The 22,650-nt window shown below is 61.5% G+C and overlaps 3 protein-coding genes across 6 annotated transcripts; 2 read left to right on the top strand and 1 right to left on the bottom strand.

Annotated features, from left to right (window-relative positions):
* Positions 1–3,164: 3,164 nt before the first annotated feature.
* On the bottom strand, positions 3,165–16,580 carry OPLAH (5-oxoprolinase, ATP-hydrolysing). 3 transcript variants are annotated; one of them, XR_015733622.1, is made up of 27 exons: positions 16,168–16,515; positions 15,703–15,894; positions 14,830–14,938; positions 14,598–14,721; positions 13,968–14,163; positions 13,215–13,380; positions 12,993–13,131; positions 12,687–12,754; positions 12,342–12,595; positions 11,916–12,028; positions 11,526–11,696; positions 11,307–11,444; positions 11,087–11,225; positions 8,421–8,533; positions 8,038–8,189; positions 7,783–7,943; positions 7,540–7,641; positions 7,152–7,326; positions 6,875–7,059; positions 6,237–6,383; positions 5,548–5,682; positions 5,279–5,428; positions 4,816–4,973; positions 4,615–4,667; positions 4,328–4,488; positions 3,875–3,972; positions 3,165–3,786 (listed from the first exon to the last, which is right to left on the bottom strand). XR_015733622.1 is itself a non-coding variant. In XM_034420004.3 (26 exons), exons 1-26 carry the CDS (start codon positions 16,339–16,341, stop codon positions 3,625–3,627), a joined length of 3,882 nt encoding a protein of 1,293 aa, XP_034275895.2. In that variant the 5' UTR covers positions 16,342–16,580; the 3' UTR covers positions 3,165–3,624. The 3 variants fall into 3 exon arrangements, 2 of the variants coding, with proteins under 2 accessions (XP_034275895.2, XP_087747581.1); XM_034420004.3 differs by lacking the exon at positions 4,615–4,667 and having other exon boundaries at positions 16,168–16,580; XM_087891455.1 differs by lacking the exons at positions 4,615–4,667; positions 16,168–16,515 and having other exon boundaries at positions 14,830–14,970; positions 15,703–15,842.
* A 7-nt stretch (positions 16,581–16,587) lies between these two features.
* On the top strand, positions 16,588–17,587 carry EXOSC4 (exosome component 4). The gene is made up of 3 exons (XM_034420046.2): positions 16,588–16,758; positions 16,854–17,060; positions 17,154–17,587. Exons 1-3 carry the CDS (start codon positions 16,588–16,590, stop codon positions 17,511–17,513), a joined length of 738 nt encoding a protein of 245 aa, XP_034275937.1. The 3' UTR covers positions 17,514–17,587.
* A 70-nt stretch (positions 17,588–17,657) lies between these two features.
* Positions 17,658–22,581, top strand: GPAA1 (glycosylphosphatidylinositol anchor attachment 1). Of its 2 annotated transcripts, XM_034420017.3 has the most exons (12): positions 17,658–17,957; positions 18,052–18,234; positions 18,312–18,423; positions 18,507–18,657; positions 18,747–18,848; positions 19,148–19,344; positions 19,610–19,806; positions 19,898–20,051; positions 20,501–20,593; positions 20,785–20,981; positions 21,103–21,273; positions 21,968–22,581. In XM_034420017.3, exons 1-12 carry the CDS (start codon positions 17,884–17,886, stop codon positions 22,209–22,211), a joined length of 1,875 nt encoding a protein of 624 aa, XP_034275908.2. In that variant the 5' UTR covers positions 17,658–17,883; the 3' UTR covers positions 22,212–22,581. The 2 variants fall into 2 exon arrangements, with proteins under 2 accessions (XP_034275908.2, XP_087747584.1); XM_087891458.1 differs by lacking the exon at positions 20,501–20,593 and having other exon boundaries at positions 17,824–17,957; positions 19,898–20,113; positions 20,793–20,981; positions 21,968–22,575.
* The last annotated feature ends 69 nt before the right edge of the window (positions 22,582–22,650 follow it).

Below are 22,650 nucleotides of genomic sequence, written 5' to 3'. Positions count from 1 at the left end.
AGAGGTTTCTTTTTCTTTTTCCTCACCAAAAAAGGTAGGTGCAAAACTGCAAACAATGGGAAATTTAGGGCAAAAGAGGAGGTTCAAGATTTTAAAACACAAAAGAAAAAAAACTCTATTTAACTAGGGAATTGTAATAATTGAGATACTATTAATTGTATATTGTGTTGAAAGCAGAAATGGTTAAGTTGTGGTTTGGAGGAATATATGGGGGAAATTATTTGGTTTATTATTATTGGTAAATATAATTAATTGATTTGTAAGAAATTGGATTGCATGGAAATAATTGGAATATTCATGTTCATATTGATTAATATACAAAAAAGATAGTTATATAACTAATTGATTTATATTAAAATGTTGAATTTGTATTAAACAACTGTATTACATAATTACATAATTAACCAATGTGAGGATGGATATAAAAAGAGATGACAATGGGAAGGGGTATAATATAGAATAGAAGGGAAAAATTGAATTTGATTAAGATTAGAGATGAAGATGAAGGGTAATATTGGTTTTTTAAAAAAATAGATGAAGAATAAATGTGGCAAAAAGGAAATATAGAAATTGTAAATTTAATTGAAATGATAAACACTGGTTAAATTTGTGAACCGGCCAAATACACTGTTCAAAGAAAATACATTGTATGTTTGTATGTGTGTTTCTAATTATTGCTATTTATTCATATTTGTTCTCTTTTATTCTTTAAAGTTTAACAATTCATTCATCTTAATATCTTTATATTTGTTTGGGGTTGCCTTTCTTCCATTTCATCTTTTTTATTGTACAGCAATCTTTCTCCTCAAACCTACCACCTCTCTCTTTTCTTTCCTTCTTACTTTCTCTTCCCCCCAACCTCTTCTTCTCCTCCCTACTTCCTCTTCCTTTCTCCTTCTCCTCCTCTCTTCCTCCCTCTCTTACCCTCCCTCCTACTCTAATTTCCCTTCCCTTCCTTCATCCCTCTTTATTGCTGTATCCTTTTATGCATATGGACTACTCAAGAGGGCTGAAAAAGTTATTTTTGACTGGTCCTCACACTTTTGACCAGTCCTCGAACTTACGACTGTCCTCACATTTTACGTTTTTTGCCCTATCTTATCACCATGTTGAAGAGAAGCAGTTGTGAAATGAGTGACATGGTTGTTAAGAATGCTGCACGGGCATAAATGTGAGGATGATCATAAGTGTGAGGACCAGTCAAAAGTGCGAGGACCTGTCAGAAATGACTTTTTTCAGCTCTCTGAGTAGTCCCTATACATAGCCACGCCCACCCAGTCACATGACCTCCAAACCACACCCACAAAATAAGCCACACCCACAGAACCGGTAGTAAAAAAATTTAGAACCCACCCCTGGTTGGGGGTCACCACAACACGAGGAACTGTATTAAAGGGTCGCGGCCTTAGGAAGGTTGAGAACCACTGATCTTGTCCAACTCCCTGCTCAAGCAGGAGACCGTAGACCAGTTCAGAGAGATGGCTGCCCAGGCTCTTCTTAAAAGCCTCCAGTGATGGCGCACCCACCACTTCTGCAGGCAGGCTGCTCCACCGATTGTTCTCGTCAGGAAGTTTCTCCTTAGTTCCAGGTAGGATCTTTGATTAGTTTCCATCTGTTGCCTCTTTCTGCCTTCAGGTGCTTTGGAGAATAACTTGATCCCCCTCCTTTGTGGCAGCCCCCCAAATATTGGAAGGCTTTGTATCATGTCCCCCCAGTCCTTCTTTTCACTAGACTGGACATACCTAACTCCAGCAACTGTCTCTTAATCTTTGTTGCTCTTCTCTGCACCCTTTCCAGGTGAAGCATTCCAAGTGTGGTCTTACCATTTTCTTAAGTTTTCCAACAATTTCCAACAAAGCAGGGCCTCTTCCTGTGCTCATCTGTCAGTCATCATCACTTTTGGATGCAGCACATGATACATCATCACAGAGTTTTTACAACTTTCATTACTGATTTTGGTATTTTTATTCATCAAGACAAGTGACATTAAGATTGGCCTCTTTGGCTGGCTGGCTTCCTTAGGGAACCAACAAAATGGCCTCTTCAGATGATGGTGACTCGGGGGTTAGGACTGGCTGTGTGGATGACCAGCACAGAGATGCCACTCACAGAAGCCTTTCATATTTCACCAAGTATTGGATCCCGGGGGTGGGGGAGGCGTGTGCACAACCAGAGGCCCTGGCAATCATGGCCCCACCTTCCTGAGGGCAAAAGAGGTCAGCCTGGCAGTTACCCCCTTGCAGAAACCAGTTACCCCTGGACTCACCCTTTGGTTCCTTTGCCCGCCATGAGCAAAGGCTGCGTGTGTGTCACAGCCCAATCTCCACCCGCTTGGACTAAGCGATGCACTCCTGGACTGCCTCTGGAGCCCCCCTGGAAGCTACAACCACTCAGGACGTTGGCACTCCAGTATCAACAAGACCACGTGCCCCACAGGGCTGCCCATCAGCTTCTGAGGGCAACACAGTGCAGTCCGTGGCCTATAAACCCAGATGCCAGGAGAAACGGTTGCCGGCTTCCAACTTGGGGAATGCTGTTTCTTCCCCTGCAGGCCACATGGCTGTCCCTCATCTCCCCCTTTTCTAAAAGGGAATTCCTTAGAGGTGGGCATTTCCCACCAGGCGCTTACAGTATTGGCCAATCCCAGCCAACAGCAGTTACCAGGAGGTTTGCCTGACTTCCCTTGGCGCAATTGGTCACCAAAAGACAGGGGCTCCTCCTTGCATCTCATGGCCAGGGAGGCCCTGGGGAAGCACAGGACCCCACCTCCTACCTGCTGGCCTTCCCTCGGAGGGAGTGGCAAGTGCCCCAGCTGCCACATAGCCCATCTGTCTACCCACCAAGACCCAGGTGACCTCCGTTAATCTCATGCCAACCCCCCGCCGGGAACATTGTCTTAGAGGGAGGGGGTCCCGCTTCTGCCCCCCACCTCTGCCTTGCAGTGTGTGATTCTGATGGGTGGAGGGGCAAAGTGACCCCAAGGGAGGCCCTCTGCCCCCCCCACCCGTCAGTCACACAGGGAGGGGCTGTTGGGCCAGAACACATGGGGGGGGGGAGGCTCTAGGGCAGGAAGACCTGGGCCCGGTGGCAGCAGCCCTGAGCAGAAGAGCTTGGCACACCAGCCGGGATGTCTGCGGGGACAGAAATGACTTCAGGGACTCCAATCAGATTCTAACTTTATTCGTGTGAAGCTGTGCTATGCATCTACCCAGCCCCCTCTGCCCAGGGGGAGGCCTGGGTGGCATCCATCCATCCCACCATCCACCGGCCTGGAGGCAGGAAGGGGGGCTGCGAGCAAGTGGCGTCTGCAGCAGCTGAGAACAGTGAGCAAAGCAGGCCCCCCCTCTTTCTGGTCTTGAGCGCAAGGAGCAAAGAGGTGGGCAGGGGGCAGCCCCACTAGCAGAAACAGCATTTAGGGGTCAGATTGGGAGCTAATCTCTACTTCAACCCCCCCCCCCCCCAGACACAGAAAGGAAGAAAGCTGGTCTCTGCTGCCCCCTTGCGGTGAGAAGTGAAACTGCCCTGCCACCTTCTCCAATCTTTCCATCCTGTCTTTCGGGCAAGATGCCCCCTGCTCAGTTGGTGCCCGTCCTCCCCTCCGCCCCACCTTCCTTGGGGGCTGGTTCAGGGACCATCAATCATCTCCTGTGACCGGCTGTAGTAGTAGAAACTGCCCCGTTCCCTGAGCAGCTGGGCCCGGTGCCCGGTCTCCTCAGGCCCTTTGGCCAAGCGCTGGGGGTGCCGTCCGAAGCCCCCTCCGCCTGGGCTCTGCAGGCAGAAGACGTCCTAGGGGCAAGGGAAGAAGAGAGACCCCTCAAGAGGGTGACTTCTGGGACAGAGCAGCAGGGCGGGGAGACGCTCAAGGACCCCTCACCCCAGGGTGCACTTCCACGGACATCTTTCCACCCAGGTTCATGGTCCGTCCGTTGTGCTGGATCAACAAGTTCAGGCCTGGGGATCCGGGATCGCCACCTGTCAGAAAGGGGAGAAGGGGCCGTCCGGGGTGTGTCTGTGTGAGAGGAGATGCTGGACAAGCCACATCCAGCCCTGCAGGGTGAGCCTTCCCTCTCCCCCCTTCCAGCTGCCCCCCTGTGCCCCCCAGGCCCACCGTGGCCTCCCCACCAAGTCCAACAGAGGCCGTATGGACAACTGGCGGAGATGTTCTGGGGCTGCCCCATTGAGCAGGGAAGGACATGTCACGTCCCTTCCAACCCTGTAATTCTATGAGTTCAGCCCAAAACCCCCACCCCCCACGACAGGCAGCAGAAGAGCCCCACTGGCTCGCTGGGACCTCCCAAGCCAGCCAATGAGCCCCAGAAGCCCCCACCTTGCAGCCCATAAGGCTGGAAAGCCCGACGCTCGCTCAGCACGGACAGGACCATCTCCTCCCGGAACTGCAGCTCTCGCCGGACCCCGGACCCTCCCCGGAAGAGCCCAGCCCCCCCCGTGTCTGGTGCCAGCTGGAATGTTCGCAGGACCACTGGATACCTGGGGGGAGGAGAAAGAGCGGGGTCTGCCATCTGCTGCCAAACTCCTGCTGAACAGACGGAGGGTATGCACAGCCATCTCACACACACACACACACACACACACACACACACACACACCGCTTGCCTTGGGGTGAGAACTCCGAGTTGGGTGATCAACAGGGGGGGAACGGCAGAGGTCTAGGAAAAGGAGCACCCGGAGTGAGCCGGCTTGCCAGGGCAGACCCCCCACTCATCCCCATATTCCTTGAAGCCCTGTGAGACGAGGAGGCCCATCGCCCAGGACCCGGTGCCAACAGCGCCCCCTTCAGGTTCCGTCTGCACCCACCGCTTCTCCAGGATCTCCGGATCAGTGATGCGGGTGTTGGTCATGTGGGTGTGCACCCCGCTGCGGCCATGCCAGTGAGGCCCCGCCCCGGCCCCTCCGGCCACCGTCTCGTAGTAGCCAATGCGCTCGTTCCCAAATGTGACATTGTTCATGCAGCCCTGGAGGATGGGGAAGAGGACGGAATGTGGGCTCTCCTGCCAACCGTAGAAGCCCTCCCCACATGGCGGGGCGGAGAGGGAAGGCCCCGCTTTGGGGCAAGGAGACACTTTGACTCAGAGATGGTAGAAGTGCTCCCAGGGGTCTCCCAAGGTGGCACAGCCACAAGCCAGGGCCTCTGGACACTCCTGCTCTCAGTCACAGAACCAAAGAACTTCCTGACCCAGCTGGCATCTGGACGAGACCACCAATGCCCTGGCGGAGAAGCTGTGGGACCCCCACCCTGGCCTTTCTGTGCTCCCCTCACCTGCGAAGCAGCGCAGACTTCAAACGCCCGGAAAATGACATCCACCACCCTCTGGGAGGTCAGCACATTGCCCCCCACCACGCCAGCATCCAGGGAGGGGTGAAGGATGGATCTCTCGGGGACCACGATGCGCACGGGGGACAGGCAGCCCTGTGAGGAAGCAGCAGGGGACACTTCAGGCTCTCCTGATCTAGACAGTCGTCGTCGTCCCCCGACTTCTGCTGGCCACCCCCCACCGGCTCTTTCGAGGGCTGCCCCTCCCTCTGCACCTGGTTGAGGGGGATGTCCTCGCCCACCATGCAGCGCAAGCAGTAGATCAGGGCGGAGAGGGTGATGGCCCGGGGGGCGTTCCAGTTCCCATACACCTCCTGGCCGGTCCCCGTGAAGTCAAACACTGCAGTGCCCTGGTGGGAGGGGGCAGAGGTTCCATTAGCCTTCCCCCCTCCACGTTCACTGCTGCTCTCAATCCTTCCCAGGTCGGGTCATCCCCCAGGGCGCCCATGCAGTAGAGAAGGCAGCTGCAACCACTGCTAGCGCTGGACGGCAGTGGCCGCTCTGTTGCCCTTGTTCGTCCCCGCCAAAACACACACACGCATATACCAAGGAAAAATCTCGGAGGGGGGGGCCTTCTGCTCAGTTCCTTCCCACTCCTGCACTGACTAGCTCAGGGTTCCCCAACCTTTCCGTCTTTGTGGTCTGGCCCGGGGGGGGGGGGCGTGGGAGGAGAGAGGAGATTGTTCTGCATGAGCAGCAGGCAAGCGTACCTGCCACTCTCGCACATGCGCTCCCCCTCTGCTCCCGTGAATAGGGAAGTGTGTGCGTGCATGCGCTCTCGCCCGCCACTTCCACGGCCTGGTTCCAAACGGCTCAAGGCCCGGCTGTGGGCCGCAGCCCAAGGATTGGGGAGCAGGCAATCACAAAGACCCCTCAGAGCTCCAGGATTCCATAATGTGCTCACCTCCTGTGGGTCCACGGTCACTCGGAGACAAATCAGGGTGCCATCGTCCATGAAGTCCTTGGCCTCCACCTGCAGGGGTCGGTCCACGTGTCCATGGCGTGTGGCAAACTTCCTCAGCATCGTTTGGACGGCGACCTCCGCATTAGCCTGAGGGCACAACCAGGGAAGAGCCGAGACGGCAGGGACTCTTGGGTGGCAGAACTCTCCCCACCCTGCCAGGGAGGGCACCCCAAGAGGGCCCACCACTGCCCCCACCATTGGGGCCCCAGCAGTCTTCAGAGGAAGCACCCCGAAACTGCCCTCTCCAGTGTGGGGCAGCCTGCCACAAGGGAATAGTACAGTACTGGGACTCCCAACCCCCCCGCTCGCTTTCTTCTTGACCCGCTGGTGCCGAGTGCGGGAGGCCTGTTTGAATGGACTGGGGCGCGTGAAGCAGAGGGGTGTCTTCTCCCCTTCCAGAAAGTGGCAGAAGATATTGATCCCAACCACAGCAGATCATCCCCACCTTAAAAATGGAAGGGGGGTCTCCAACTTCCTCTGGCCGTGTAATGGGGCAGACTTTCCACCGGGTCTTTGAAAGCCCCCAAGAGGGAGGCGAGTCCTGGGGTCAAGTCAGGAGTGGCGAGACCCTTCCTCACCTGAATGTGGCCCATGTATGCCTGCACCACGCCCAGCCCGTACTGCCCAATCAGCTCGTCCACCAACTGGATCCCCCTCTGATTGGCGGCCACCTGGGCACGCAGGTCCGACAGGTTGTCGTGGAGGTTGCGAGTGCCACTGCTGCCAGCCAATTGGCCAGGGGCCAGCAGGGCTGCGGTGACGGCTGCAAGGGAAGAGGCTCCACAGTGGCATTTGGACTGGTGGGCACAACCCCACCCCCACCTGGAGAACTGAATCCCCTCCCCAAAGACCAACCTTCCTCTTGGAAGATGCCCTCCTTCACCAGCTTGAAGGAGATGAAGATGGCCCCCTCCTCCTGGAGGGAGTGGGAGTGGGGGGGCATGGAGCCTGGGGTGATCCCCCCAATGTCGGCATGGTGGCCCCGGCTGGCCACAAAGAAGATTGGCTTGGGCTCCTTCTCCCAGAAGACCTGGAACGAGCAGCAGTCACTACACAAGGGGCCTGGCAAGCAGAACCGGGGGGAGGGGGGAGCTGCAGGCCAGAGGCAAGTCCCCCCCCGCCCCACAAGCCCCTGAACTCTCCTCTTCTGCAAGAGAAGCCCAGGGTCCACCTCAGGGAAAGCGCTGCATCCCCGGCTGCCCCTTGGGCCCTCTGGAAGTGGGGGGGGAGGGGGAGCACTCACCGGGGTGATGACCGTCAGGTCAGGCAGGTGGCTGCCCCCAGCGCAGGGGTGGTTGCTCAGGATCACGTCCCCCTTGCGAAGGTCGGGGCCCAGGTGCTGGATCTGCAGGGGCAGAAGGGAAAATGGGGTGTGGGAGGAAAGCCTCCCTAGCAGCTGTGTGTCCCCCAGAGGTCTGGGTGCAGCCCCTCACTCTGGAGGAGGCTCCCCTCACCCACCCAGAGGCGGCTCCCTGGCAGCACCTACCTGGAACTGCACCGTCTCCTGCATGGCGCCTAGGTGGACGGGGATGTGGGGGGCGTTGGAGACCAGCCCCCCGTCAGGCCCAAAGAGGGCACAGGAGAAATCCAGCCGCTCCTTGATGTTGGTGGAGATGGCTGTGCGCTGCAAGACTCGGCCCATCTGCTCTGCTCGGGAAAAGAGGCGGCTGTTCTCTAGGGGCCCCCGGGGCCCATCCTGCCCATGGGGAGGGGGGAGAGAGCTCCCGTCCCCCACGCTCACCTGCAATGCTCATGAAGCGGTGGGAGAAGATGGACAGCTGGACGGGGTCAAGCTCAGGCCCAATTGGACGGAAGGCCCCAGAGCCCACCGCGATGCAGATGTCCCCCAGGGCCGTCACAGAGGCTGTGCAGCCGGGCTCCACCAGGATAGTGCTGCAGGAGCACCAAGGGGCCCTTCAGTGGCTTCCTTTGGGTCACACAGCCACCCCCTCCCCCAATATCTCCCCTCTGGGCACAGAGCATCATCGTCCGGGGACCCGGGAAGCTACAAGACGACGGTGGGAACAGCTGAGTTTTATCTACTGACCGAGTCCATAACTTCTTTTCTGCTCTGGCAAGAGTTGAACCCTGCCCACCCACCCCCCAGCTGCAGCCCCTCCTCACCTGTTCTTATCCACCAAGATGCTGGGGCCAGGGATGGAGTGGCCATGGAAGAGGTTCTCCAACAGGTAGACAGGGGTGTCCTGATAGCCCCCCTCAAAATAACAGCGGGTCACCTGTAGGTGGGGAGGGGCTTATCACACAGATAGTGCAGCTCTGTTGGCCGCTTTTGCCCAACACCTAGCTCACCCTGCAGCGCCCCCCCCTCCCCCGGCCACTGCACCCGACTGGCATCGTTTAGAAGCTGGTCTCTCAAACTGCCCCTCCCCCGGGGGGCAGAATTTCTGGGAAGGGGAGGAACCAAGGAGAAGCCCCCCCCTCTCTCTTGAGGTCACTGGGCAGCTTCAAAGGCCGAGGAGCCCAGGGGCTTTGTTTCCTGGGTAGAACAGGGGAGAGGGTGCAGTCTCCAAGGAAGGGACCGGCAAGTGGCTTGATATCCACAGCAGAAAGCAAGCCAGGAAAACTAAAAGGCTAAAGGAACTGCTGGGCTGGCAGGGAGGGAAAGAGGGAGGGGCTCCTCAGGAAACCCCCCCCCCCAAGCCTCGAGTTTCCTCTGATGAAATAGGCCCAGGCAGAAGGACTACGGGAGGCCCTTGGAGAGGAACTGGGCGGCCCTGAACTCTTGAGAGGTCCCTTCTTGGAGCCCCGTTCATCACTGTGGACGATGGGCCTCTGCCAGAGGACTGAAAAGAACAGAGGGGGAGGGCGGGGCAGGAAGACCTGATGCCAGGACTGGACAAAACACCCTTTGAGCCTTTGGAGAAGGGGCTGCTTGGCAGGAGCCAGCAGGGAGCTGCCAGGAATTGTTCCCCCGGTTACTCAAAGCATTTTAAGGGGAACGAGGTCCGCCTCCTTGCCTGAGAGTAAGTCTCCCTCGACTGCCCCACAACCCACAAGCTCCCCCCACCCCCCGGCAGCTCCTGCTGAGCCAGGTCACTCAAGGCAGGCAAGAGAAAAACACCAACCTCTGCCCTGATTAGGTTGGCAGCCCCTGGCAAAGACTCAAAACACGAGGTGGCTGCAAGGAGCTGTGCCCAGAGACGCTCAAAGCTTTTCCCGCTGCAGGTGGGTTTGAACTGGGGGAACTGGCCCTCGCCACCCTTGCAATGCCACCTGGCCTGCCCATGCAGGGAGTGGCGCAGCACAAACCCACCTGCAGAGGGGCACTGAGGAGCTCCTGCCAGGTCCAGGGTGGAAGGAAAGCAGGGCAAAGCTACAGCAAAAGTCATCTAGAACATTTATGAAGGACCATGAAGCGCTAGAGAACACGAGGATCAAGTTTGCGGGTGATGCAGTGATGGGGGAGGGGAGGGAGGTGAACTGGGAGGCTTTGGACAAAGTGGAAGAAGAGGCAGAAACCAGCAAAACCAGCTTCAAGAGGGGAAAATGCAAAGTCCTTCCTTTGGACTGGAAAACATCAAAGGCACCAAGACCGGGGGGGGCGGGAGGGGGACACAGAAGTTGGCAAAATGCTGCGTCTCACTTATTTCGGCCATGTCATGCGGAAGAATTCATGGGAGAAAGCGATTATGTGAGAAGAGTTTGGGGTAAAAGGGAACCAGGCCGCCAAAGATGACGGACGGACAGTGGCCGGACTCCATCAAAGCTGAGACCCAGCCACAGTGGAGAAGAAACTCAAAGAAGGTCAGAAGAAGTGGAGAGACTGCCTGGCCCAGAGAATGGCCAAGAGTCGGACTCGACTGATGGGATAACATCACCACCATCAGTTGGCAACCTCAGAGTCAAGAAAGACCCCTCCCCATCTCAATCTGCAAACGGAAGGTGAGCCGAAACTGCCACACTGCTGCCGAAAGAGCAGAGGTGATGCTCGAAGGCCCCGAGATGGAGAGCAGCCACTGTTCCTCTGCTGCAGCGAGAAGCCTTCATCCAGGGGCCGAGGAGGCGCTGGCCCACGAGCTCAGGGCAGAGCGTCGGAGGGGCCGCCGGGGCAGAGATGGCCAGGCCCTTCCCAGAAGCCAGGAGGAGAAACGGGGTGGGAGAGGATTTCGGCCAGACATCAGCAAGATCTTCCTAACTGTGAGAGTCCCAGTTTAGCATGAGAGGTGAGGGTCTCCCCCTGCCGGAGTTTTTCCAATGGCGGCTGGATTAGATGATCTCTCGAGTCCCTCCAGAAACACTTCCATCCCACCATTTTTTGCATTGTTGGAAAATTTCCACACTTCCCCTTTGTGCCCAGGGATCACCCAGTGGAAAGGAAACAGCAATAGGACCAAGAGAGGGAAGAGGCTGGGGGGAGGGGGGGTTGCCTCTGGGAGGCCCCCGAAGGAGCGCTGCTGCCCCTCCCATCTGGGATTCTGCAGCGGGGAGGCAAGAGGGAGGCAGGCACGCCAAAGGCCGCGTTCACACGGCAGCCCCCTTGGCTCAGTTGGGCTTTAACCTTTGTTCCTTGGAACTGTCTGGACTGGGAGAGCCTGCCTGGATGGTTTCCGCTTCATAGCATCGTGCAAATTGGGAAATAAAACCCTGTAAGCAGCACAAATCACGTTGGGCAAATGCCAGTCCCAGGTGTGGCTCCCCAGGAGAAGTCCGGCATTCCCAGGAGACGTTCAGCCTACGCCTTCAGGGAAGGACCCCGGGTGGACTGCAAGGGCCCAGAGGGCCAAAGCGAAAAGGCAACTGCAGTTCTGGAGCCAAGGGGGGAGTCGTACCATTTCCAGGTTGGGGGGCTCTTCGCAGACCGGCTGAGGCTCTTCCTGGCCCATCCCAGAGCAGGCCGTGCCCCTCACCCGCACATCGTCCACCAGAATGGCGCGCTCGGGGATGGTGAAGCCGAATTCCTGCCGATACCTGGGTGGGGGGCAGGGTCAGCATCAAGGCTTGTTCTAGCTCCCCAGAGGGAGGGGTGTGTGGAGTGATTATGCCACTGACCTATTGGCAAAGGCTGTGCCAAAGTCTCCGCGGCTGCAGGTGCCGGCTTGGGCCGGGTAGCCCTTAGCCGAGCACATGAGGGCGCAGTCTGTCCGCTGGTAGCGCAGGTGCAAGAAGGCCTCAGTGGTGATCTGGGACCTGCGGGCAGGGGTTAGTTGACCTCTTCTGCCCTGGACACCAAAGCCGCCGCCCCGGCCCCTCTCTGCCCTGGGGACCCACCTGGCGAAGCCCTGGGCCTCCAAGGCCTGCACACACGTCTTCTCCAGGGCAGCCACCCGCAGGTCCAGCTGGGTGAAGGAGGCTGGCTCGTAGACCAGTGAGCACGGCTCTTGGGCCTCGTGAACGATGTCTGCCAGGGCCATCCCGTAGGCCGACAAGACCCCACTGTGCCTGTGGGGGGGAGGGGAGACCCTGCAGAGCAACAGGCCCCCACCAGGCCGCCGGCAAAAGCCCCTCCCCTCTTTTGACCAGTGCATCCCCTCCACCCTGCTTGGGAGGGCAAAGCTAACCAGGAGCCCTTTCCCTGGGCCAGGGGCACCCATGTGCCACCACTGTGTGCAGGCAGAAGAGGCCTGCTTGGGACAGCCTCTTCCCTCACCAGCAACCTACTTGTGGATGAAGACCGTGCTCATGCCCAGTGCCCGGGCGATGGCACAGGCGTGCTGGCCCCCAGCTCCTCCGAAGCAGGCCAGGATGTGGCGAGAGGTGTCATGGCCCCGGGCCTAATGAGAGGAAGGAACAGCACAATTGGGGGCAGGCCCCACTCTGGCGTGGAGGGATCGGAGGGCAGGGCCAGGCTCAGCCACCCCCCAGCGCCTGGCCCGCTTGTGTGCCACTTTCAGGGCTGGTTCAGAGCAGCTGTTTGTTCCCAGCGCTCTTCATCCCCTCTGTGGCTTCCAGGGCGGAGGGCCGCTGCTCAGAGTCACAATCTCTGTCTGCAGCCCTCTGCGCCCCGGTGTGAGGGGCTCCGTGGAGTCCAGCAGGGGCCTTTCTCGGGCACCCAGAGCAAGGACAGGGCAGAGGAGGAGCCGGTACCTGCGTCAGTGCCCGAATGGGCCTGCACATGGCTTCATTGGCCACCAGGATGAAGCCCATGGCCACCTCCTCAACGCTGAGGTCAGACCAGGCTTCCCCAGAGGCCTTCACCTCAGCCGTCAGAGCCTGGAAGGCCTGCAGGGAGGCCTTGTGCGAGAGCGGCTGCTTCTCGTCAGGCCCAAAAATGTGAGGGAAGTGGCTGGGCAGGAGGCGGCCCAGGCACAGGTTGGCGTCCGTCACAGTCAGCGGCCCCCCTGTGGGAGAGAAAGATGGGTGCCCATCACCGATCCGCTGCCCAGCCCCCCTCGCCCCCCACATCCAGAACGACGCATGCGGCTCCCTCACCCTTCCTGTAGCAGGCGGGGCCGGGGAATGCCCCTGCGGACTCGGGCCCCACCACGAAGAGCCCGGACCTGTCAGGGGGAAAGCAGGAGGGGGGAATTCAGAACAGCAGCTGGCATCAAGCAGCCTCCCCCTCTCCCAACTCAGAAGCCTTTAAGCGGGCCAAAAGGCAGCTGGTGCCCAGTTCCTGCTCACAGGGCCTGAGGCTGCCCTTCATCCCTCCCCACTCAAAGAAAGATGGAGGATGAATCGTCCGCAGCTCAAGAGCCTCCCTGTGGCCGGAGGGGGGACCTGAAGCAGGACGCTCACCTGAAGAAGAGGCGAGAGCCCCCTCCGGCAGCCACCGTGTTGATGTCCAGCTGCGGCACCTGGATGCTGATGCCGGCAGTGGTGGCCTCAAAGACATGCTCGTACTCTCCGGCGTAGCGGCTCACGTCGGTGGAGGTCCCTGCAAGAGGATCTGGTGAGCCTCCCTCCCTCCCTCCCCCTGCTCCGCACAGGCCATGGAGCCCCTCCACTCCCACCACTCACCGCCCATGTCGAAGCCGATGACCGGATGCCCTTCCACTCGGTGGTAGCTAGTGACTGCATAGCCCACAACTCCGCCAGCAGGGCCTGAGAGGATGGCCCGAGATCCGCTGAAAGCTTCCATCGGAGTCAGGCCACCGTCTGAACGCATGAATGCAACCGGCACACCCTGTGGGGAGGGGGAGGGGCAAGGCCGGAAGGACCAAGGAGCGGAGGGTTGGGCAAGGGCCTCACCAGATCCCTGTGCCTTTCCAAAGCCCTTTGGGGTCCAGTGTACTAAGAGCCTAAGGCCCCCAAGGAAACGTCTCCCCCCCCAGGCCCTCCTCTGCCTTGAAGGCCGGTGGACCCTCTCTGCCCCCCAGGGCAAGTGGGACCCTTCCTCCCTGGACCGAGAGGAGGTGCATAAGTCTGAGCCATGAGCAACCGGCAGAGCAGTCGGACTCCGCCCCAGGCCTTTATGGGCTACTCAGAAGGAGAGCCAGAGAGGGGCTTCTCACCTGGCTGCTAGGCCAGAGGCCAGAGCGGAGGCCAAAAAGGCCAGTGGGAGACGCTTCCCATGCAGCGCACGTTAGTTCACAAGGCTCAGTCGCTGTGCTTGAGCAACGTGCAGAAACAAGCCAACTTCTGCCTTAACACAACAACCCGGGTTGCACAAAACGACTGCAGAAGCGCGAGCGGAGCCTGGGTCGCCACGGCAGACCGCAATCCCTGGAGGCCCATACAAGCCAATGCCCCCCTCCCCCTCCTCCACCTCACCTGGAGCTGCGAAGCAAAGCCGTCCCGGAAGCTCTGCAGATAGCGGAGGATGCAGGGGGTCAGGTAGGTGTCTATGCAGGCCGTGTAGCCACGGGGCACCATGCGCACCATGGGCATCACCTCAGAGGACAGCGAGATCTGCTGGAAGCCCAGCTCCCGGGCCAGGGCGCCCACCTGCTGCTCATGGCTGGGCCACCTGTAGAGACACCCAAGGCCTCCAATCACCAGGTCCCGCTCTGGGCCAGCTGGCATGGACTGCAGGGGGAAAGGTGCCCCCTTCCAGGTGGTGTGCTCAGGAGTCAGCCCCACTCACTGAAGGGAGATCCGGACTCCCCCAGCCCCTCCCCTCCAGCCACCGGCAGCCTTTTCACATAGAAGCCAGCGCCCAGCAGGAGACTCATAAACCCGTCCAAAGTCACCTACTGCCTAGTTTGTGCCAAGCTCATTGATGCCCAGCTGCTAAACGCAGCCCTTGGCACCCGAAGGTTGCCCCTCCCAGCTTCCTTCTCTCTCGGCTACCAGCAGCCCAGATGTACTGCCTGTGTTTCCACATCTGTCTGCCATGGCACTCCTTCCACGCCTGTCTGCCCTGCAGGGTCAAGGCGCCCCCTCCTCACGCAAGGAACTCACAGGTAGGAGTGCAGCAGGACCACGGCCAGACTGCGGATGCCCCGTGCCAGCAGTGCCTCCAGGTCCGCTTGCAGGGCAAGGAGGTCCACAGGCTGCTTCACCACCACCGCCTCCCCGGTCAAGCCTGGGGGGGTGAAGGGCCCACATCTGCACTCCAGAGGCTGCATTCAGCTCTTCCCCTCCCCCGCAGCCCCACCCCCACCCCACCCCCGGGCCTGGCTGCTGCTCCCACCTGTCACATGCTGCCCGGAATCAAAGAGCGGGCAGCCGTCCTGATGGAGCACCAGGCGCTCGTCCACCTCCACCACTGCCTCGTACAGGACCTCCGGCATCCGGACCTCCTGGGAGGGAGAGGGCTTCAGGCTGGGTCTGTCTGCTTGGGGGGGGGAGTACAGGCAGGGAAAGCAAGAGAGACCCCGTGCCAGGAGAAGGGCCAGGGTGGCTCTCCAGCTCCAAGAGCCCCCTTTGTGAGTGTCTTACTGGGGTGGTTGACCGGGCCGCATCCCTTCGGCCACAGATGGAGCAGACCCAAAGGAGGGCCACCAAGCCCATCTGGGGTGGAGGTGGTGCCTGCAGCTGTTCAGCCGCAGCCACTGCCTGAGTCCAGAAAGAGGAGGTCCCTCTGGGGGCCCCAACTCTTAGCAAGTGGGACGGCTAAAACAGGCCAGCCAGGGAATTAGAGCGCCCAGGGCCTCAGAACAGACTGTGAGGCCTGGAAGACCAGGGAGGAGGGGGAGGCAGGAGGGCTGGCCCAGCACAGGAGGATGGCACTCACAGTCTGTCATCCGCCCCCCCCCCCAGCCTCATTGGCCCAAGAAGCCCCAGGGGAATGCAGAGGGGTTGCTGTGGGAGCAGAGCTGCTTATGCCGCCCCCTTGCCCCTAGGCACACCACGGGGGGGGGGGGGGGGAAGCACTTCCAGTCAAGCAGTTCCCTCCACTGGCTTGGCCATCCCTGCCAATCCCAGGTGTAGCTGGGTTAACCCTCCCTCCGTGGTGCTGGGGGAAGGGGGCACCAGCTGGCACCTTCTCCCAGGCAAGACACAGCAGAGCTGGGCGGGGGTGTGTGTGTGTGTGAGAATCCCCTTTGCAGCTGAGTGCACTGACCAGGTCAAAGATGCGGGGCCTGGCCTGGTTGCCGATGTAGAGCAGGTCCCGGAAGCCCTTGGTGATCAGCAGGGCGAAGCGCTCGCCCTTCCGCTCCAGGAGGGCATTGGTGGCCACGGTGGTGCCCATCCGGATCCACTCGATGCAGGCCGTCTTGAGGGGCTGGTCTTTGGGGAAGGGGACCCCGCACTCCTGTCGGAGGGAAGGTTGGACCTCTGCCGGCCGCTTCCTCTGGAACCTCCCCTCCCCCGAACATCGGGGAGGCACAGCTCCCAGGACCGGGCCCTCCATCCCGGGGGGGGGGGTGTCATGTGCCGCCCTCGGCCTTCCCGGCAGGTCTGGCGCGCAGCACAGGAGGCGACCCACTCGGGCCTCGCAGACCTCCGCCCTCCACCCGCCGGGAAGCAGGGGCGGCTGCGACGGGTGCGGGCCCGCCCGCAGGCAGCGGCAGGGGAGCGCTCTGACCTCTTGCAGGATGCGGCGGATGCCCTCGGTGGGCGCGTCGCGGTAGTTGGCCGGGTCCTCGGAGAGCAGCTTCATCACGCGGACCTTCCCGTCGGGGCAGCGGGCGAAGACGTCGGTGAAGGTGCCGCCGCGGTCGATGGCGAACTGGAACTTCTCCGGCAGCGGGGCAGCCATGGCGAAGGGGGCGCGCTCCTCCCCGCCGGCTTCACGGAAGGCAGAGCGGGCGGGCGGACGTCGACGACTCCCGCAGCTGCCGCTTCCCTCCGCCCCGGCCGGTGCCCCGTCGGAGACAGCGCGGCCCCGAGGGCTTCCCAGCGGCCGGGCGGGCGGGGCGTCCTGCGCGCGCGGAGAAGCGAGGGGCGGCGCTTGCGGGGCCCCTCCCGTCGGGGCGCGGGGCAGGCCGGGAAGCGCCGGGCGGGCATGGCGGGGCTGGAGCTGCTGTCGGAGCAGGGCTACCGCCTGGACGGGCGGCGCGCCGGCGAGCTCCGGCAGATCCGCGCCCGCATGGGCGTCTTCGCGCAGGCCGACGGCTCCGCCTACCTGGAGCAGGGCAACACCAAGGCGCTGGCCGTCGTCTACGGGCCCCACGAGGTAGGCGGGGGGGGCCGCCCGGGGCCGCCGAGCCGAGCTGAGCCGGGGGGCTAAGCGGGTCCCCCCCTGCCTGCCTGCGCCTGTCTCCCCCGCAGATGCGCGGCTCCCGGAGCAAGGCGCTGCCGGACCAGGCGCTGGTCAACTGCCAGTTCAGCATGGCCACCTTCAGCACGGGCGAGCGCAAGCGGCGGCCCCACGGCGACCGCAAGGCCAGCGAGATGACGCTGCACCTGAAGCAGACCTTCGAGGCCGCCATCCTCACGCGCCTCTTCCCGCGCTCCCAGATCGACATCTACGTGCAGGTGGGGCGCCGGGCCGGGCCGGCGGGGGGCGGGCGAGGGGCGCGCCGGGCGGGGCTTGACTCGGGGCGCTGACCGCCGCTCGGCCGCCTTCAGATCTTGCAGGCGGACGGCGGCAACTACTGCGCCTCGGTGAACGCCGCCACCCTGGCCGTGATCGACGCCGGGATCCCGCTGCGCGACTACGTGTGCGCCAGTTCGGCGGGCTTCGTGGACGAGAGCGCGCTGGCCGACCTGAACTACGTGGAGGAGGCGGCCGGGGGCCCCCAGCTGGCGCTGGCGCTGCTGCCCAAGGCCGAGCAGATCGCCCTGCTGGAGATGAACGGCCGGCTGCACGAGGACCACCTGGAGCGCATCGCCGAGGCCGCCCGCAAGGCCTGCCTGGACGTCCACGCCGTGCTGGAGCAGGTGGTGCGCGAGCACCTGCGCGAAGGGGCCGCCCTGGCCGGGAACTGAGCGGGGCCGCCGCCGCCTTCGCTCTCGGACTGCTTTGGATGTCCCCCCCCCCCCAATAAACCTCTTGGACCGACCCAGCGCCCGTGCAGTTCTTGCAGTGCGGCAGGGCAGGGAGGGGGGGAGCCGCGGGCGGGGGGGGGGCAAGAGGGCTTCGGGCCGACTGGTGGCGCCGCGCGGCCTTTTCGGGAGAGCTCCGGGCCTTTCCTCGGCTTCCGCGCGGTTCGGGGGCTCCGCAGCCGTGCAGTCCGGGGCAAAGGCGGGCCGGCGCCGGCTGCGCGCTCGGGGCTGGGAGGCTCCTCCCCGGCGCCGGGCGGAGCGTGCGCGTCTTCCGGGGAGGCGCTGCCGCCGCCGCCTCTGCCTGCCGGGCGCCATGGGGCTGCTGTCGGACCCGCACTGGCGCCGCGCGCTCTCCCGGCTGCTGCTCCGCCTGCACGCGCCGCTCTGGTGCGGAGGGTCCCGGGCGGGGAGGGGTCTCCGGCCGCCCCTCGCCCGCCCGCCCGGCTGAGCCGCTCTCTCTGTCTCTGTCTCTCGCCCGCAGCGCGCTGAGCTTCGTGGCCGGGCTGGGCTGGTTCCTGGGCCTGGCCTTCCAGCCGCTGGCGCCGCGCGCCTCCATGTCGGAGAACGCCATGGGCTCCACCATGGTGGAGGAGCGCTTCGCCCGCGGGGACCGCGCCCTGGCCCTCGCCCGCGAGTTCGCCGCCCAGCGCAAGAAGGCCGGCGGGTGAGTTCGGGCCGCGGGGAGGGCGGGCGGGCGGCCTCTGGGGGCGCGGCGGCCAATGCCCCTCTCTCTCCCCGCAGGGCGCTGCCGGTGGCCTGGCTGGAGAAGAGCCTGCGGGCGCTGGGCCTGGAGGTGCACGCGCAGAGCTTCTCCCGGACGCTGCCCTTCCCGGACGAGGCGCGCGAGAGATACGTACGGCCCGGGGCCTGGGGGGGGGCGTGGCGGGGGGGGCGGCGCCGCCCACGCGCCTCCCATCCTCTCCTCTCCCCGCGCAGACCGTGAAGGGGACCAACGTGTACGGGATCCTGCGGGCCCCGCGCGCGGCCAGCACCGAGTCGCTGGTGCTGAGCGTGCCCTGCAGCGACGGGCAGCCGCGGAACAGCCAGGCGGTGGGGTTGATGCTGGCCCTGGCCGCGCACTTCCGCGGTGAGTCGGGAGGGGGCCGGTTGCGGGGAGGGAGGGAGGGAGGGGGGGGGGAGAGAGCCGGCGCTGAGCCGCCCCTCCCTGCCTCCCAGGCCAGATCTACTGGGCCAAGGACATCATCTTCCTGGTCAACGAACACGACCTGATCGGCATGGAGGCCTGGCTGGAAGCTTACCATGATGTCAACGTCACAGGTAGGGGGTCCGCTGCCTGGTTCCCCCCTCCCCCTGCTCCAGGACCCCCAGCCTCCCATGCCTCTCCTTTTGGGGCGCCTGCTCCCCCACATCGGGTACCACCCTGTTAGCAACGGCTTCCCTTAATACGAGCAGGACTTTTCAGCCTTTTTGGTAAAGCAGAGCTGGGGTTACGCACCTCACAACTTTGGCAAACCGGAGCCTCAGAGGGCTTCCGAATCTAGTCGCTAGGGAAGAACATTATCAGCCGGCTGCTTTCTGTTACGAAGGCGTCCATGCAAGCGCTGTGTCCTCCGCAGAGATGCATTCGTCGGGGACGTTCGGCCGAGCAGGAGCCATTCAGGCCGCCATCTCTCTGGAGCTGAGCAGCGACGTCATCACCAGCTTCGACGTGGCCGTGGAGGGGCTGAACGGGCAGCTGCCCAACCTGGACCTGGTCAACCTCTTCTACTCCTTCTGCCAGAAGAACGGGCTGCTCTGCACCATCCAAGGCAAGGTACGTGGGAGGAATCCTGGGTCAGTCTGGAGGCCGCCCAGAGGGGAGAGCTGCTCGGCCATCAGCTCCCCCAGGCCAGAGGAGGTGCCTTGGGTCAGACTGCCACTGGTTGAGCAGGCAGGTGGTCAGGCTGCAGCAGGATTTCTCCGTGGTTGGAGTGATAGTGGTGGTAGTCTTCACCTGAGCTCTTGGGGGCAGCTGGGGCACCGGCCAGACAGTGCCTGCCCTGTTGAAAGCCTTCTCTGCCCCCCACCTCCGCCTGCAGCTGCAGCGCTCCGACTGGGACTCCCTGCCGGCCTACCTGCACTCCCTCCAGACGCTGCTGCTGATGGTGCTGAAGCAGGCTTCGGGCCACCCGCAGGGGGACCATGGCCTCTTCCTCCGCTACCACATCGAGGCCATCACCATCCGTGGCATCAACAGCTTCCGCCAGTACAAGTTTGACATGGGCGTGATGGGCGTGTGAGTGTCGGAGCGGGCTGAGATCCGAGTGGGGGCTGCTGGGCTCCCCCTGGTATGGGAAGCTGCAAGCCTCTGTCCGCTCTTCCCACAGGACCTTCGAGGGCATCTTCCGGAAGCTGAACAACCTGCTGGAGCGGCTGCACCAGTCCTACTTCTTCTACCTGCTCCCTTCGCTCTCCCGCTTCGTCTCCATCGGGCTCTACATGCCAGCCTTCGGCTTCCTCATCCTCATCCTCATCCTCAAGATATCCTCCTCCAGCGGAGGCACCCAGCCAGGCCAGCAGGTGGCCCTACTCCCTGGGAAGGGGCGAGGGGTCCTACGTTAGCCTTCCTGGAGGCATGTCCAGTTTGGGGAGGGTTGCTGGGGCGGGGCTCCTGCTTGAAAGTGGGGTGCTGGAGAAGCGTGTGGGGATCCCGCCTGAGTCCTTCGGGGCTTGGGGCCACTCTAGGAGCCTGGGTGGTGGAAGAGGGAGGGCCTGCTTTCTGCCCATCCAGCAGTGGGGGTCCCTATTTCCCCAGCATGAAGGGCCCTCTTTGGTGTGAGAGAGCTGCCCAAGGCTGGGAGTCGCCCCTGGTCCAAAGGGTGCAGTGAGGCACTTTTCACCAAAATACCGGGGCATGGGGCAGTCCGGGCATCGATGTTTGGGGCCTGCCTATGTCATGCCTGTTTTCCTGGACTCCTCCCTCCCTCCACGCCCTGGACTTGTGGGTGAAGCTAAGCAGCTTCGACAGTGACGGGAGCCAACTCTGCGATGGAGACCAGGCTTCAAATCCTGCTCCTGTGGAGGTGGGTTGCGACAGGAAAGGGTTTGTCGCTCTCTTCAGGGATAAGAGGCAGGCCGTGCGCTTAGTCTGCTATCAGAGTCTCCAGCCTTGGGCGGTGGGATGTGGCCAGCCAGCTCCGGCTCAGCTGTTCCTTTGCTTTGGGGGTTGGAGCTGGGCATCCTCTTAAGCGCCGGCCATCCTTCTTTGGGACAGGATCCCAGACCCAACGTGCTGACCCTGATCCCCCCGCTGCTCATCTGCCACGCCACAGGCCTCGCGCTGTACTTTGTGCCCGTCTGGGGGCAGCAGGTGGCCACCGAACACTTCCCGGTTTCGGAGTCGGAGGCTGTGGTGCTCACCAGCATTGGGATCTATGTGGCCGGGCTGGCTTTGCCCCACAACACGCATAGGTAACGGTGAGGTGGGAGCCTGGTCGTCTGCGAGTGGCTGCATCTGCGGTTGAACGGGAGGAGTAGGAAGGCGAGTCGCTGCGGGATTCTGCCCAGACTAACGGGGCTTCCTGCTTTGCAGAGTCTTGATGGGCTCAGGGAGCAACCAGGGCTGGAGGATGCTGAAGCTGTTTGCACTCCTCTACCTGGCCATGCAGCTGAGCTGCGTCGCCCTCATCAACTTCTCCCTGGGGTTCCTGCTGACTGTCACCATGGCGCCCGTGGCAGCGATAGTGCAACCCACGGGGCCCAGGTACGTCCCGGGGCAGGAACAGTGGTGCTGCAGGGTCTCTGAAGCAGCAGGGATGGGGGGTGGCATGCAGTCACGGGGCGGTGGGTGTTGCTTCCCTACCCCAGTGATTCTCTCCAGGGAGAAAGGGAGTTTTTGAACCGAGGGCCGTTCTCTGTATCTGGTGCCCCAGACCTGGAACCATCTCTGGGTACCAAAGGCTGGCATTAAGGAAGCCAATGTTTTCACAAGCATGCATCCTGTTGGGGGACACCCCCCCTCCAAAGCTCAGTGCAGAATGATTATGCCCAAAAGCAGGGATAGAAGCAGAGCTAGACAGCCGTTTTCTGTTTTTCTGGTTCACGGATGAAGGAATCATTCATTAGTCAGAACCTTTGCGCACTGGTTCCATTGCATGGTGAGAAAGAGAGACAGTGCAGTCTTGGGGAGGGAGGGGGCAGTGCCAGGCAGGCCACAGTTTGCCCGTCCCCGATTTAAACCTGCAAAGTAGGCAAGTGGCTCCAGCCCAACCAGTCAGCTGCCTTGGCAGTGCAGGGAGGAACAGCTGAGGAGGCTTGTGCCCTGTATCCATGCAAGATCCTCTCAGCCTGTTAATCAGGTCAGCAGAGAGCTAGCAGGAGGGAGGCAAAGCCACTGGGGGACTGGGCGTAGGGCTTGGGCCAGGTGGGCGTGATCAGAAGCCCCCTCTCCCTCACAGGTACCTGTACGCGGGGCTGCTGCTGCTGGTCACCCCGGCCATCACTCTCCTCCTCTGCATCTTCCTGTACCAAGAGCTGATGGAGTACCCCATTTCGCCCCTGGAGGGCTGGCAGCAGTTCCTCCAGGTGATTGCTGAGGGGCTGCTGGACCACTACCTTTATGGCTCCATCGTCTTTCCCTTCGTGGCCATCTTCGTGTACCCCTGCTGGCTGCTCTTCTGGAACGTGCTCTTCTGGAAGTAGGTCCCCCGCCCCTGGCCACTGCTCACCAGAGGCCAGCAAGGCTTTGAAGTGGACCGGGGAGGTGGAGCCCGGAGCCCCCTCCTGCACAGCAGCTGCTGGTGCCCAGAGAGCTCTCCAAGAGGGCAAGAAAGTGGCAGCTGCCAACTTGCAATGTTGAATGCTCGGCCGGCTGCAGGCTGGGACCTCCCTCTGGGCAGGCTGTAGAGGTTTGCTAGGGGCACAGAGAGCCACAGGGCCCTGATTCTCTTGGCCTTTGCTGCGGTTGCAAAACAGCAGAAAGACTGACTGGAGGGCTGGGAGGGAGGCGGGAGCTGTGGTTTGCCTGGAAAAATTGTTGACAAAATAAACACTTTGGAAGTTGTGGCACAAAGAGTGGATTTGTGTGCGTCCCATCCCCCCGGGTCATATTTCAGACACTCTCAGACCCTGAATCAATGAG

Source organism: Pantherophis guttatus, chromosome 3, assembly GCF_059756535.1.
Source record: "Pantherophis guttatus breed Tessera chromosome 3, ASM5975653v1, whole genome shotgun sequence".
NCBI classification, from domain to species: Eukaryota; Metazoa; Chordata; class Lepidosauria; order Squamata; family Colubridae; genus Pantherophis; species Pantherophis guttatus.
The sequence above is the reverse complement of the archived record's forward strand: the minus strand, read 5'-3'. Positions and strand labels throughout refer to the sequence as shown.